Source organism: Tyto alba, unplaced genomic scaffold (assembly GCF_018691265.1).
Source record: "Tyto alba isolate M040663 unplaced genomic scaffold, T.alba_DEE_v4.0 Super-Scaffold_16, whole genome shotgun sequence".
NCBI lineage: Eukaryota > Metazoa > Chordata > Aves > Strigiformes > Tytonidae > Tyto > Tyto alba.
The window spans coordinates 15,743,846-15,760,261 of NW_024881278.1; the positions used below are offsets into that span (position 1 = coordinate 15,743,846).

Sequence of the window (16,416 nt, forward strand, 5' to 3'; positions counted from 1 at the left end):
GCCTCCAGATGGAGCTTCTCCAGCCTTCTTGCTCTGTTCCCCATCACCAGCATCTTCCCCTTCGGTTCTCCTAAGGAGAGACAGAGTGAGGGATCTCACCCAATCTCTAAGAAAAGGAAGTAAAACCGTGTCTGGCCTGAATGCAATTTATAAATTTATAAATAAAGACCTTCAGAAAGCAGTTCCCTTTTTGTTTTTACACTCTCTTACTCCTTCATCCCCTGGCCCTCATGTCCCCTGCTGCTTGGCACAGATGCGCTGCCTGTCCCTTCCTGTTGATGTGCTGCTGGTGTTGCTTCGTGCCGGTGGTGTGGGGGATCCTGGAGCACACCTGCAGGCTTCTTGTGACCCAAGTCTGTTCTGCTCCCTATGTACAGGTACCCTGGGGAGGTCAGTAACTGCATGCTCACCCAAACAGCCGCTGCTTAAACAGGGAAATCATAATGATAAAAGGACTATAAAAACAAAATAAAATCTGTGTCTGTCCTGCTGAAGTTCCTGGCCAGGCTGCAGCCAGAGATGGTTGGAGAAGCTTAAACACAAATGAACAAGTTGGACCCAAGCAGGTTTGAAAACCTGGCTGAGTTTACTGAAGCAAACTCCTATTTAATCATTCCTCTGTTGTCTTAAAGGTGGCATATACCGCCAGGTAAGTGGAAATATGTTTGTTTTGAAGCCCTGGGTAAATGTCCTGCAGAGGAATTAAAATGTCAATCTGTAGCCGCATTTGTTTAATGAAATTGTGTAAACACGGCTGTGAGCACAGATCATCTTCTCACTCGAGCGCCGCATCTTAAAGGTGTTGAACCACTTCCCACTCCTCCCAGCGCGCAGCCATCCCCACGCTCTGCCAGCAGAAGGGTCACGGGGCGCTCACAGGGATGCTGGAGACAAAAGCCCCCGCAGTAGCCTGTCCCCTACTTCAGCTGCTGTTCAACCCTAACCCATCCCACCTGCAGCAGCTCAAGGTGCTTGCGGGGTGGTCTCCAGCCGAGATCTGCCACCAAGCACCAGGAGGGCGAGGATGTCTGCGAGGGCTGCGGGGCGAGCGGCCGAGCGCTAAACTGGAGCAGGCATGGAGGTCAGCAGGTATGGGCTGACTTCACCTGTCTGACCGCCTGCGTTGTTGCCTTGTTGAAGCGATGCTGCTCACCGCCGTGACCTCCTTGCCCGAATGGTCCCGTGGTGTGCCCCAGGGAAGGGACTCCTGGCATCGCCCGTGGCTTACCAAACCCATGCATGCCTCTTCACTGTGCAGTGAAAGCAGCCACGTCGAGTTACAGTGCCATAGCTATTGCTTTTTAATTTCTCACACCTGGGTCATTTTACAGCAGCTTCCCCAGCAGGGGATAAGCCATAAGCAGAGTACAAGGATACATCTTTATGTTTAGTAATCGATTCCATTTTCCTTATAAACTCATTTTGTGCACCATTGCAAACCCACACTCTTCCTTAGAAAATGAACTGTTTGTCTAAAAGGGGTTATGTTTCCTCTCATACTACAGGATCAGTTAAGAGGAAAGTCTGTATTTTACTGAGGAAGGTGCCTTGAAAACAGACCTAAGAAAAAAAAAAGGGGGGGAGTATCCTTTTCTTGTGGAAGGCTAACAGAAACTAAATCAAGTGGTTTCTCAGCTTTGCCTGTGTAGTGAACTGTCATCCCTAATGAGGACAAATGAAAGTGCAATGCAGTGCATTAAAACCTACCAAGAATCAAAGAGTGCTTAAAAACCCAAATGGTCAAACTTATGTAGTGAACACGTAGTAAGTTCAGTCTGGGCCCAGGAAGATCTGGTTTTAGCCAGCTCATGCGATACCTGCTGAAGTGCAAGATACTGGTTTGCAATTTAAATACTGTGCTGGTTTGCACTTTTGCTTTCCCCAGGTTTCCCAATTTTCTGCTCCACAGTATAAACTGTTGTGGATCCTTGGGCAAGTCATTCAACCTCTTGCTTCCCATTTCTGCCAGTAAAATTGGAAACTTTTCTTTGCTCTGTTTAAATCCCAGTCTCGGGGGGGCAGACAACTGTCTTTTATTGCCTTTACACAGCCTGTTACAGTGAACACCTAATTTTGGTTGTTATTCTGCTCCTAAAAGAGGGCAGGCACTGACAGCAGAGACACAGGCGTGCCCGGTCCTGCGGCCGTACGGACCACGGAGCACGCGGTGGCTGTGGCGGAGGGATGCACTGTTTCATACATCAGGTCAAATCCTTTCTTCACACATCACTTCGGAGGAGATTTTAGTGTTCAGCAGGGGACAGGACAGCAGACCTTCCTCTCTGATTAGGATGCAGGACGGGTGTTATAGATGGCTGTGTTGGTGAAGGTAATTATCTATTTTTTTTAATCCTAAACAAGAGAAAAGGTCCCTGATTGTAGGGTGGAAGACGAGAATGGTTCACGTGGAAAAAAATTTTCTATAACAAGGGACTCTTTAGATTGAGAGCACTTAAGGGATGTCTGTGTTATTGGCGAGAATTTTGATGGCTCCTTTTTTCACATCTGTTAAATATTCAGTGTGTGTTTTTAGCAATCTTTACCCTTTTTGTGAGGTTGAACGGGTTTGATTGGATTTTATGCAATTAGTATACTGTGAGAGTTTGTGAGGATTTGCTTCAATTCTGAGATGATTTCTCTTTGTCTGCTTGTGGTTTTCAACAAATATCTGAGCAAGTGCACCATGATGGCAAAAGCATTTGAGGAAAATGAACGTCAAAAGCCCGTGTGCTGCTACTGCTGGAAGCAGGAATTTAGCTAAGACCTGCCAGATTTCATAGTAAGAATTCTTGTATGCTTTTCAGAAAATAGAAATTCAGTTGTTAAGGGATAGATAAGTCGTGTCTCTTATGGGTGTTAAATTACAGAAAGCAAAAGCATTTAGGAAGCTGTTCATTGAATATGCTCAGAGAAGAAAATCACAGCAGGTTGTGGTTTCTGAGAGCAGGAAAAAGGCCAATCTTATGTCATAGGCTAATAAAATATATTAAGGATGAAGTCAGTAAAAGTTCTGTAGGAAATCCTTTGAAACTGGGGACGAATAGCAACTTATGGTCAACATTCTTAGAAAAATATAAAGTTAAGTCAAATATAAGACAAAATTACACTTGGCCTCTCTTTGTATTGTAAGAAAACTTGGCAAAGGCTGAGTATTCTTCAGAAGGGAGCACTTCTTGCTGTGGATAACCTCTGTACAGCTCTTCTGCGAAGTGAGATCCTCCATAAACAAGTCACGAAACATTTCCTCGGTGCACATTGCTAGTACTGAGAAATTTGTTCAGAAAGTAAAAGATAGCTAAATCAGTGGTTCCAAGAGTCTTCTAGCAAATGTTTGCTTTAGGACACGTCTAGCTTTGGGAGGATGCCCAAACACTGAAGCACGGTTTCCAGTTTCCCTGGTTGGAAGGACCATTTCAGGCGGTGAATTGAACACAACCCCATGGGGAGCTCCTTCCCCAAGCCCAAGCGTGGCTTGAAAGGGCCATTTTGAGGGAGGCACGAGCTAACCCTCCTCTCCGCAGTGAGCCTGGTGCCAACCTCAACAAGCCACCGACAAAGAGGAATAGAGAGCATGAAAACGCTACAGTGGTGTCCCACGCTGGCACCTCAGGGGAACAGAACCACGTTTGTGGCGAGAGTCCGAGACTGGCGCATTTCTCTATCGATCTGTTTGCTGTCTTGCTGGGGAGGGCAGAAATTGCATGCTGGCATTAGAAGCCTGATTTGACTTTATGCTCAGTATCACGATAGCTTACGTTTTATAAGCCTTCAGAAGGTAATACCTCCATGCTATGGTCTTTGCCGGCGTGAAGATGAAGCCATTCCTTGACTTACTTGCTCAAAGTCTTTACCCATGTGTTTGCTCTCAGTGGGAGCAGATTGCTGGAGCCTTCCCCCAGCTCTCCCTTCCTCTCCAGTGTACAGGCAGAACTGGTGCCCTGCTGTGTCAGTGCAAGACTGGAAACCAAAAGCCTGAGTTTGTGCTGGATGAATCACTGTCCTGCCAAGAACATTTAGGGGAAAGCAACTGATTGTTTAAGGAATAGCTGTGAAGAGAATGACTTGACTTGCTTTTTACATTAGAACTATTCATCAAAAGAATCAAGTATTCAGTGCTTCAGAAAGCTTGCTACCTGTTTTCATGAGATTTTTTCATTCTGAATTGCTGAATGTTGATATTACTGCATTTTACACTGTTTTTTTGTAATAATTCTGTTTGCATTGGTAGTTCCAGTTTGAAAGTACCAGTTGAAAAATGAATTCTCCACATACACGCCAGAATCAAAATCTTTGGGGGCTAGTTTAGATTCAGTGTTATCATACTGACAACATCTTACCTGCTCTAAAGTACACCCTTTCTTCTCTGGCTCAAAGGGTTTGCATTCCCAGTTGCAGGTGAAACTCTCCGGCACTCCCTGCGTCAGGGGAGGAGGACAGTGGTGAGATGCATCGTTCTGACAACACCACTTTCCCTGACTCTGCCTTGGTGGATTGATACGTGATGGATTGATAGGTGATGAGATGTGGTTGCTGAACCAGGAAATGCTAAAATGGATTGCATGGTGGGGAAGGAATAGGTGCAAAAATCTCATGCTGCTGTCAGGTACCCTCCCAGTGTTTGATGTGTTCATCCATATGGCTCAAAAATCCATTTTCACCTTCTGCCTTGTAGAGTACTCGTAACAAGGGTGAGAGCTCCTTATTTCACTCATGTGAAGGTCTGACAGAAAGGATGAATGGGATTTATACTTGCCCCTGTAGCTGGTCCCTAAAATCTTGTCCTCAGGCCTGTATTGCTTTCCTTTTTACACTGGGAGAGTCCAGTCTAATCCGAATGCTCGGGATCTTTGCTGGACCAGGACGGACTGGCAGTATGCCAGAAGCGGGATTTGATCCCAGATTGCACAACGCGGAGCAAGGGGATCCACTTTTAAGATGGAGGTCAGGCAGGCAGAGACCTACCGGCCTCGCCAGCTCTGAGCTGTGAGGAGACACACACATCTTCTGCCCTCCCCATGATTTATAGCTGCTGAGCGGGGAAGTTTTTGTTTTTCTACTCCAAGTATCTTGTGTGGTTTTATTTTTGTGAGATGAGGGTTGCTTGGAAAAACATCTAAACCGCAGTCTCCTTGAGTTGACGCCACTTGAACGCCATCGAACTGCTTGCTGTGGCGGCTGGGAAGGACACGCAAGTACCACCCCACCGCCCCGAAACTCCGGGATTGGGGTGGCTTTGCTCTCCCAGCCCTGCTTTGAAGGAGGTCGGTGCTCTCGCTGGCCCATTCCCATGGGTTGTGTAAATAGCTCTGCCTATGGAAACCATGTGTCAGGGCTACGGGCACCTGCACCTGCTCCCTGCCAGCTTGCTTGCTGCGAAAGGCAGGGTTTTTTTGGGGAGGGGGTGGCGATGGGGAGTCGGCTCATCCCTCCGAGGTGCAGCTCCCTGAACGCAGCGGCGTGGCCCGGGAGGCGGCAGGCCAGGGGTTTCAGGGCCGTTTGGGGCTTTTCCCGACGGCGGGACTGAGGCGGGAAGTTTAGGGTCGGTTTGGGTTTTCCTGCGGTTCTAGGCGCCTGCCCAGCCCGCCCCCCCCCCGCCCACGCTCAGCCCGTCCTGTAGGGGGCGCTGCCGCCGGGGGGGGGGGGGGGGGGGGCAGGGGGGAGCGCGGGGCCCGGCCCGCCCCCTCCGCCTGTCAACGAGGGAGCAGCTGCTGCCCCGGGGCGCGGGCCGGCGCCGCGCCCTTCCGATTGGCTGCCGATGACATCACCGCCCCGGCTCCCGGCGGACAGGACCCGCCCTCCGCCCCGCCCCGCCCTCCGCCGGGCGGTCATTGGCCAGCGGCGCCGCCCGTCGCCGCCCGCCCCGCCCCTCCCGAGCCGTACATTTATGCGGTAGCAAAAGAGAAAGTAACGAGAATGGTGCTGGGCGGCGCGCGGGGCAGCGGGCGCGAGGCGCAGCAGCAGCAGCAGCAGCAGCAGCAGCAGCAGCAGCAGCGGCCGCCGCGAGGCACCGGGCCGGAGCGCGCCGCGCCGGTGAGTGCGGGGCGGTGCGCGGCGCCTCCCGTGCGCTCCCCGGGGGCTGCGGGAGCTCTGCCAGGGAGCCCCGGCCCGGCCCCGCTCGCCGGTGGCGGCGGCGGTTTCCAGCGCTCGGGGGCAAAACTTCAGTTTCTCACTTCCCCTGGGCTTTTTTTTTGTTCCCCCCGTCCCTAGCTGGAGGAGCTGGGTCGTCTCCCTCCTTTATTTAATTGGCTTTGGTTTTTTTTCTGTTGTGTTTTTGTTTGCTGGGGGGTTTTCTTTAATTTTTTGTGTGTGTGTGTGGTTTTTTTTTGTTGTTGTTTTGTTCTGTTTTGTTTTTTAATTGGATCAAACGAAAACGCTCAGGGCTTGTTTATCCTTTTTCTAAACAGCGAAAAGGGCGAGGGGAGGTTTTGGGAAAACAAGAATAGGTTGGAAAACCTCCCGGCTGAGCCGCTGCCGGGGCCGCTCCGCTGTCTCCCGGGCGGGTGGGTCGCGGCATCCCCCCCCGCCTCGCTCCGCGGGTGCCCATGGGTTTGCTCCGTAAAGCTGTGGCTGCTGCTGGGGGGGGGGTGGGGGTGGGGGTGGCAGTGTCGTCCGGGCCGCCCCGGGAGTGGGGGGTGTGTGTGTGTCTCCCAATTCGGGTTGGGGCATCTCCGTGCCCCTTATCCACGGGCCCGGTGCAGAGCTGGATGGGGAGGCAAAGCGGTGTTGCAAGGACTTGCCCACTTTTGGGAATTTGGTGGAGTTGGTGAAGTTGCTGCTAGGATGTGTTTTCCAGAGAGGACCGTAGCTGCTCCGAAAGTTGCTGAGGAAGGGGAGGCACCGTCTGAACTTTCTTAGGCTGTTTTGCTCCAGTTATCTTCCTTCCCTCTCAGATGGAAATTGGGAGTTTGGAGTCCTGCGTGCTGTCTTTTAGCAAATGGCCGGGCAAAAGTTGGGCAGGCTGTGACCTTGGCTGGGGTGTGGAGGGGACCCCTCTTTCTAGAAGCTGTGAAATGTGCCGGGGAGGAGGGAACTTCTGCCTCTGGGACCGCTGGAGAACAGCAGCCTTCTCAGGCCTGGAGCTGGGGGTTTAATTGAGACCGGATTAACCTCTCTAACAGGGGGATGGAAGTGCAAGGCACGCTTACTTTTTGTAAAGATCTCCAGAACATAATTTTCCTGTTTTCTCTGGGTGTTTTTTGTTTAACTTGATGTGTTCAAGTTTGTAACTGTCTCAGAGAATTTGTTCACAAGCTAATTTTATTGCAGCTTGCTGGAAAAGTTGCATATCACCGCTGACACATTCAGCTCCTGTGCGTTCCTCCCGGTAGTAGAGCCAGCCCAGTAGTTGCTTCCTTTGGAGGAGGCAATGGGAACAAGAGAATGTGCCTCTCTGTCGTTATCAGTTGCATGCCTTGTAGCCTGGAGTTTCAGAATAGCTCAGTACCATCTGCATGTAGACAAATGCCTCCTCCTGGGTGTAGCTGCACAGTCCAGGCTAGTTGCATGTATTCTGCATGCCATCCACACATATGCAGATAGCTGAAGTATTTGCTGCAGGGTTGGAAAAGGTTTTACAGCAACTACTGTGAGCTGATAACTGTCAGAAGGGTCGTTAGGTTGTTACCCGTGGACAATGGGTGTTGGCAAAGTAAGTTACTGTATCTGTAGGCTTATCTGATTGCATGATCTGTTTTCATCACCTGTTTCTTCTTCCCCTTCCCCCTCCCTTTTTTCTCTTGCAGGGTGATCTTGAGTTCTTCTTAACTTGCTAGTGCTCAGCCTCCTCATGCCTCCATCTCCTTTAGACGACAGGGTAGTAGTGGCACTTTCGAGGCCAGTGAGACCTCAGGATCTCAACCTTTGTTTAGACTCTAGCTGTCTTGAATCTGCCTCTTCTGCCGGTGAGAGCCACTCCAGTCTGCTCGGCGCAGCTGTCGTGTCCCTAAAGACTGCTAATCTCACGTATATGCCCTCATCTAACGGCTCTGCACGCTCCCTGAGTTGTGGATGCAGCAGTGCCAGTTGCTGCACTGTGGCAACGTACGACAAGGACACTCCGGCCCTAACTCAAGCGAGCTCCAGCAGCGCCAACGCCGGAGCCTCCACCGCCTGCCCCGCCAACCAGATGGTCAACAGCAATGAGAACGCCGGCAGCTTGAGCCCGCTGGGCGGGGTGGGGAGTCCGGTCTCGGGCACCACCAAGCAACTCACTAGCATCAAAATCATTTACCCCAACGACCTGGCGAAGAAGATGACCAAATGCAGCAAGAGCCACCAACAGAACCAAGGGCCTGTCATCATTGACTGCAGGCCGTTCATGGAGTATAATAAGATCCACATTCAAGGGGCTGTCCACATTAACTGCTCTGACAAGATCAGCCGGAGAAGGCTCCAGCAGGGCAAGATCACCGTCTTGGACTTGATCTCCTGCCGGGAAGGCAAGGACTCCTTCAAGAGGATCTTTTCCAAAGAAATCATAGTTTATGATGAGAATACCAATGAGCCAAGCAGAGTAATGCCTTCCCAGCCACTCCACATAGTGCTGGAGTCACTCAAACGAGAAGGCAAGGAACCCCTAGTCTTAAAAGGTAATCCTCCTTTTTGCCCACACATAGTCTCATGGTTTGCTTTGCCGTGCGTGTACCCTGGTGACAGCCTTGCTGGTGGTTGAACTTTGACAGCATCTGTTTATCTCTAGGAAGGCCTGCATGCCTCAAGTCACCAGTGGCAGAGCAAACGCCTTCCGTAGACGAGTCATGGAGCCTGTAGCAGGGAGATGCTTGCTTTTCTCTGACTGTTGTCCTTGAGTGGTGAGGGTGGGGGGGAGGGAACTGGAAGGAGGGGGAAAAAAACTTGCTTCCTGGTGTCTGTCTGTCTGTGCAGACAAAGAATTTCCCCCAGTGCTTGCTCCTAGTATTTATAGCCCAAGGGGCAGAGGTCCAGGAGGGTATACTTCTCTTTTAGCTCATCAGACTGACCTTTACTTAGCAGCCTTATTTTAGTCTGTATAAAGCTGAACTCATAGGTGCTGGAGTTGGGCAGTGGGAGAGTAGAAGGGAGGAGGGGAGACGAGGGAGGCCACTTGGTCTGAAGTGTTGCATCATGAACCAGTCAGCAAAACTTGAGGAGCAATCAAGCCTTGTTTTGGTGGTATGGGGTCAGAATCATGGACAGAGGGAGATACTTTGTCTAAAAAGTGATCTAAAAATGCATTTACATGTATGCATATTTATATACGCATATGGTTTTCCTGTGTAGGCTCCTAGTTTAATCTGGTGTTTGGTCTACCTCTTAATGCTTTGGAGAAAATGAGTCCCACCAAGTAAGGCAGCATCCAAGGACACTTCCCTTTCCTCACTTTATTCTGTAGCTTGTATTTATGACAATGCAACCGTCTAGACTGAATCTCCTTTTCCCTGGGTGTTTTTGCCATTCAGAAGCATGGTGGGCAGAGACTGGCTGTGGCACTGAGAAACTATGGAAGGATTTGTTGCTTAGCTCATACTGTATGTATTTAACTCACTTAAATTTTTCTGTATAGCTTGCTACTTCCAACCAGCACAACGTGGCAGGAGAATGGATTGGGCTAATAGTTTATCCCCTTTCCTCTGTTCAGTTTCATAGCTTTATAGGAGCTGAGGGTTCTGCAAGATACTCCTCTGTGGGTGTTACCTTGTCGGAAGCTTAAAATTGCACTTTCTGTTTGCTCACAGCAGGTGTATGGTCATACTGTGCTTGCTCTGATACTTGCTGCAGGGTTCCCAGTATGCTTTTATTGACTCTCTCTGGTCATGATGGAGCCCTTCGTCTGTAAAAGAGAGAGGAGGTGCTTTGCAGAGTGAGTTACCACTGAAGTCCTGAATTGGGTGATAATCATTCTGTTGTACAGCCCTTGAAACTAGATATATGGTTGTCTGTCAGCCTTCCTGTCCTCAGAAAAGTGCAATGCTGAAGGTGTTAGCCCTCTGTGTTTCTTTGAAAACACTGAAGCTTCTGCGGACCTCAAACTGGCAGTTTTTCAGTACCTGACATAAGATCCTGACTGAGATGGAGCCGCAGAGCCGTAGCTGGGCAGCACCGAGCTGTCGAACCCCGTGGGCAGGTTGTGGGCAGCCCCCTCTCCCACCTTCCAATGCCAGTCACTGTCCCTGGGCACTGCATTGGGTTTAACGGAGTGCTTGTGGCCATTTTTGGTTCTCAGCCACTGAGAAATGTTAGCATCTGCCTTGAAGACCTGCTGAGCAGAAATCTCCTCCCCAGACTGTTCTGCCAACAGATCTGGAAGTGTGCTAGAAGGCAGAGGAAGCCCCAACCCCTTGATTTTTGGATGTAGTGATCAACTGGGCCAGAGCAGACCTTGCCTGGGGAAGTGTGTAGTGATTTGCTTCCCCATCACCTTAACTCCCCTCCTCCCCTTTGAAGTGGGGCTCAAACTGGGGTCAAATAAAGTCGAGCGTAGGACAAAGCAGGATTTAGGAAGGCTGTGGTTAAGTTTCTGAGCCAGAGGAGCGGTGCTGGAAGCACTTGTTATTTAGTTTCACTTGTCAGATAGCGTTTTTTCCATCATGTCTCATCAGCCCCGGAGCTGGTACGTGCACACCCCTCTGTTCAGGCACCGAAAGGAAACCGGGGGTAGCTGGGGAGCCCTCTTTGCCTCCATTTGTTATTTCGAGCAATTTCTCTTGCTCGCTACAATCTGGTCCTAATTTATTGCCGGCCCATCTGATCTCCCGTGTTGTGTTTGCAAACACTGGTTGCTAGCCTGGCTGTCCAAGTTTATGTCCCCCTGATCCGGTGCCACCTTCTCCATGTTTGGTGCTGCCTGTCAGCCCACAGCCCCGTTGCCGTTTTCGTGGTGTGGTGTCGTGTTGTGGGGTGAATCCGATCGGCAAAGCAAAAGAGGGTTGAGTTACAGCTTTGGCTTACAGCATGCTGGGGTAGCGACGTGGCCCTGCGTGCATATGGGTTTTAGGTGCCCGAGTCTTTTTAAGCAGCAGAGAAACTTGGTGCTGTTTCCAAAGGCCAGGCTGTGATCTATAGATAAATGTATGTATGAGACAACTTATTAGGTTCAAGTTAAAAAGAGGTGGCCTGATTTATTTTTAATGTAGCAGACAAATAGTATAAACTAGCCATGTGACAAGAGAGCATTGGGGTTTTATGTATACTGTGATATAGGGGGCTTTTAAGACCTCTGTTCCTCCCTTTCTGTCTAAGCTTCTCTTTGCTGCTTCTTTTAGCATGGAACATTTTTTTTGGTCATAAATGTAACATTTGCATAATTTAGATTTAAGCTGTTTAGAAGCATAGATTTGTGTCTTGTGAACAAATAAGCAACAGCACTTCAGACAGGCATAAACCCCCTATTTTTACCAAAAAAAAGTCATGTACTTCACAGTGCTGCTGCACAGGCTCTAGCAGCCTAAGCTGTCAGGGCTGAAGCTGCTGCTCAGTCTGTATACACAATAGGAAGAGCTAATATTTTTTTCTCTCCACATCTACACCTTTGTACTAGACCATGGTATTGAATGTTTACTGGAACCTAAAGGCCTCCCTTTTCGTGGATGATTGCCTTTTTTTTTTGTTTGTTTGTTTGTTCGTTTGTGCTTAGCTTTAGGAAGGAGAGTGATGTGAGCCCAGTGTCCCTGCTGCTTGAGGCCAATGGCCAAGCTGTTGCTTAGTTTGGGGAGGAAAAGCATGGTGGTGTGGCCCCGGGCTGGCTCAGCAGCCCTGGCCCTTCTTGGCGGGGTTGTGCCCCTTCCCCTCCTGCCAGCCCCATGGCGAAGCATCGCTGCCTTCCCCAAGCACCTCATCTCATGGTGAAAGCGGCCTGCAGTCTTGGGGCTTTGTGTGTTAGGGTTTCTACTGGGACCTAAAAATAGGAAGTGGGAAATGAGTTTGCATTCAGATGAAAAGTATTACTTTTTTTCACAGAATTAAATGTTTAGGTTTGGAGTTGAGCATCTCTTTTCCAAGTTAAATTAAATCTACAAATGAAACAAAAATGAAAAATTGAAGCATCTGTGCCAACACATTTCAACAGCTTTTAACTCAAGAGGAGTTTCCTTTGTCTCCCAGGCCGGGGTCTAGTGGTATTGTCTTCATCCTGCCCTTCCTCCTCTGCTTTCGAGCCCCAGCAGTGGGAACCTTGTGAACCCACTGAAGTATTTAATTTAGTTTTTGAAGGCTTCTGTGTTGGACTGCAGAGAAATACCAAATTCAAAAGCAGAGGTGCAAAATGTAATTTGGCAAATAATCCTTTCTTCCTCCTTCCCCGTCTGCTGTAATCTGATGGCTGGACTGCTGCAAGGGGGATGGGGAGGAACCAGCTGGTTGTGATAACTGGTTGTGTCTCTGTTCTTGTTCCTGGTCTGAGGATCTTATTTATGCTCTGGCTTTCAGTCTTCTCATTGCTCATCTAACAGGGAAATAAATGTAGTGACTTGCTCTCATTGTAGCGGGGAGTATAAGGCCTGCCAGCAAACCACTTCATGCTTTCTGCCATGGTCTAAGAATAGCTTCAGATCTCTTACCACGTGTATCAGCAAAGTTGAAACAACTACAGAGAGGACTGAGACACCTATAAAAGGAATTAAGTACCTGTTTTATGTTGTCCCACAGTTCATTTAAAGTACTATGATCAACTGCCTTTGGAATACCTGACCTGGTTATAATCTGTTGCAAATACATTATTATATAATTTAACAGTGTCAGTGTTACTTTAAACACTAATTGGATTACACTGCACAAGTGTATTTGAGAGTAAAACTTGTTGCAGTGGTCAACAAATCCAGCTGACCAACAAAACACGTGTCTGACACTTCCACCAGAGATCTCCACTGAATAATTATTATGGTTCTAATAGGGAAATGTGTATTTTTTAAGTGTTAAGTAATAATGTGTGTGAACTCCAATGTGTTTAAAACAGAAGTGTGTTCCCTCTGTGCAGCAGAGGAAGTCTGTACCCATCAGTCACTGGGGAAAAAAAAACAACTGCTGGCACCATTAGGTCTGAGATTTCACCTTCAGTTTTCAGACTCTTGATTGCTGGAGCTTAAAAAAAGTATCTCTTTGTCTACTGGAATAGATAATCTTATTGGCCATAACACTTGAAAATGGGTTGTGTGTGTCTGTGCCTTTTGCACATAGATGAATTGGGGCAATAGTGTGGCTGGAGACCACAATCTTTTCTGTGCTTTGAGGGAAAGCTTCTGCAGTGTATTTCTAAACTTTGCCTATTCAACAGTAATGGAAAGTGTAGCATTTCCTCCCAGATGATGGCATCTGACAGTTTGAAGTTCTGGCTTGCATAGTGCCTGTCACATCTTAACTGGCCTTGGGGAAGAGAGCAATGACACTGCCTTGGAAAGAGGAACAGGAAAGAGGTATTTCTTTCTCCTTTTTTTTTTTTTTTTTAAGCTCTCTAGCTTCTCAAGCCCTTGGAAACCAAACTAAGAGTCAAGAAACAAATTGTTACATTAGGCAAATATCTCTGATGCATATAAAGAAAAAATCTGGCCCCAGTTCTGTTTAAAGTGTGGGGGGGGGGGGGCATCCCCTGCATTGTTCCTCATAGGTAGACACTGGATTATAATTAGTTGAATGCCTCAAGTGCTGCCCTTACCCTGCTCGAGGTGGGACGCTCTACGAGTAAAATCCTTATAGAGTTGCTTGCTGGTGTGTCTTTTGGCTTTTTATTCTTAAGGTAAGCACAGCCTTTTTGAGATGCTCAGGGTGGAAGAGTAACTGTATTTGAGATTTGAGTGGTGTCTGTATGTTAACTGGTACAGATGGACTTTTTTCTTAGATCTATGCAAGGGTTGTTTTCTTTCCAGAGCAGCAGCCAGCATTACTATGCTTAGGAGCACAAAAGTTTTTAGGGAGATTACCTTGGCTTTACAATGCATTTGAAGTTGGGGTTCAGCTACTTGTCTTTAGGCTATGATTCTTTACTCTGTGGAAAGGCACATTATATTTTTTTATTTTTTTTATTTATGCAAGCAACTCTGAAGTGAAGAAATGTCATAAATAGGAGCAGTATGCACATAGCCTTAACATTTGTCTGTTTTGCATGTTTACCAGCCAACCAGGAGGAAGATACTTCTCAAATATTCAGGATGGATTTGCAGGGCTATAGAAGTCATGCTGTTTAAAAGAAGTAGATTATGGTAATCTGTGAAGATGACCTAGTGCATTGTCCCTTTATGCATAAAATAAGATTATGCGTGGTGCCTTGGCCTTGTTGGGAAGTCTCTGGTGGGCCTGGAAGAGGGCTGGCTACAGAAATCACAAGGCTGACCTGAATTACCGAGAGCAGTTGTCTGCCTGGAGCTTTGTTTCTAGGTACTCACCTGAATCTGACTTGAGTGTTTTTTAAACACCTCTGTACTGTAAAAGTTAAAACTTTTCTTGATGTTCTTGTTATCATAAAGGTGTTTGGTAAGCTGGGGCTTGAAGAGGAGTGGTGGATATCATGGATGTCACCTTTCCCTTCCTCACCAAAAAATCAGAGCTGGCAGTTCTTTTGAGAGGCGGCTGCGGAAGGGTGCTGTCTTGAGCACTGCACTTGCTTCAGGCCTTCCACCTGGTCTTGATGCTGTGAATGTTGATGCTTATGATGGTAAAACTCACCTATGCGCCAGTGCCTTTGGGTTTGTCCACCAGTCCTGGCTGTGTCTCTCTGTAGCCTGTGTGGAGGCAGAACAGGGGGCTGCTATGAGCAGGGGTTCAGCAGGTTATTTCTGTAGCTGGAAAGTCCTGGGGTGCTCATGGTCTGTGTGCCGGGTGGCTCATCAATGCTCTGTGCTCCAGTAGTGAAGCTGTGGGATTTTTTTGTTTTGGGGTTTTTTTGTTTGTTTTGTTGTACATTTTTTTCTTTTTTAGTGCCTTGCAACTTTTTAGTACAAGAAAGTCTTTGCTTTAATTGATATCTGTGATTAAGGCAACCTCATGTCCGGGTTGGTTTTGGTGTGTCCTCCCCTGCTCCGAAGGATGGTGGTTCCCCAGGAGTGGGTGTCCCTCCAGAAGGTGGTCTCTGACCTGGTTCTAGAACTGTACAGCAGCATTTTAGGGCTTGAAGGAGATGGAAGAAATAAGTCTGTCTCCTGTGTGGTGCAGGAAGGGGGTAATCTGGCTAGAGGGATAATTCTGCCTAGATATCAGGGGAGCTCTGGCCAAGGCCAAGGTTATTCTCTTGCTCTATGACTAAGCACACGCTACAGACTTGCTGTGAGGCCTTGGACAAGTCATTTTAATCTGTCTGGGCTTTCTTTTTCTGTCCTTTCCACCATTTGTAACACTGAGCTCATCTCTCTTGTTGCCATCAGTGTTAAGTGTGGTTGACCCAGGTTCATCCACTGTCATGGTGGTGCCCTGGAACAGCCCAGCTGACTTGCAGGAAGTGGGAGATGGATTTAGGAGCACCCCCTTCCCCTCCTCCCTTAACAGTACATTTTTACTGAAGTGAAACTGTAGGCTCTGATTTGCCTCTAGGTGGTTTTTGTTTTTTCAAAAATTCAAGTCTCATTTTCATGTCTTCCTCTGCTTGGGTGAGTGGGTTCCCTCCTTTCTAAAGGAAAGCCTCCTGCTCGGTGAAGAGATCAAGATGCAGAAGGGGCACAAGCTCATGATCTCCTGGCACTGGTTTTCAGTGGTGCCGGTAAGAGTGTGTCCCAGGGAAGTGTGGGCAGAGACCTGAGCCAGCAAGTGTGCAGGGAGCAACTGGGACCTTGTAGGTCTGGGTGCCACCTAGTCCCTCATGTCCTGAAGGAGTCAGCCTCTGACTGCTGCTGCCCAGGGCAGCGCTAGCCTTTTCTACCTCAACTACACCCACAGCTCCCTTGCCTGGGTCCAGCCAGCCCGTGTGTCCCTGCACTGGGCTGTCCCACCCGAGGGTCTGGGGTTAGCGCAGTCGGGGTGACTAAATGTCATCACCCACTGCTGGGGAGACACGAATGCGCTCGGTGAGTGGGAGGGCTTGGGAGCCACTGCTCCCACTGGGGTTAGATGCTGCTTTGCAGGTATGCATCACTCTGTTGCCAAGATAATGGCTTTGAGGGAGGAAATTGGAAAAAATAAATTAAGGGAATAATAATAAAGTGATGTGAGCATATTGCTTCCAACTCTTTTACTATGCTCTAGCTTTAAAAAGCCTACAGCCAGCATGCCTGGGTTAATTCCCACTTGATTCACTGCAACAGAGAAGAACTACTTCTAATTAAAGGTAATAAAAAGAAGAACAAATGTCGCTGCTTGTCCACGCATGAATTATCATATATATATATATATATATATTTTTTTTTTTTTTAACAATGCCTTAAGATTTGGAAAATAAAATATAACTTGCAAGATAGTCATATCAGTTAAATTGGTTGTCTCCAGTTTATTATGCCAAAGTGTGATATTAATCCTTATGTA

General features: G+C 48.1%; 1 protein-coding gene across 2 annotated transcripts in view; it reads left to right on the forward strand.

The window, feature by feature from the left end:
- The first annotated feature begins 2,168 nt into the window (after positions 1–2,168).
- Positions 2,169–16,416, forward strand: part of DUSP10 (dual specificity phosphatase 10) — a 28,864-nt gene continuing 14,616 nt past the window's right edge. Inside the window, exons 1-2 of one of the 2 annotated variants that reach the window (XM_032989472.2) lie at positions 2,169–2,329; positions 7,743–8,588. In XM_032989472.2, the coding sequence (XP_032845363.2) occupies positions 7,787–8,588 (802 nt within the window). In that variant the 5' untranslated portion in view covers positions 2,169–2,329; positions 7,743–7,786. Of the gene's footprint in view, positions 2,330–5,897; positions 6,031–7,742; positions 8,589–16,416 lie in introns of those variants that run through there. The other variant, XM_032989471.2, reaches the window with a different exon arrangement.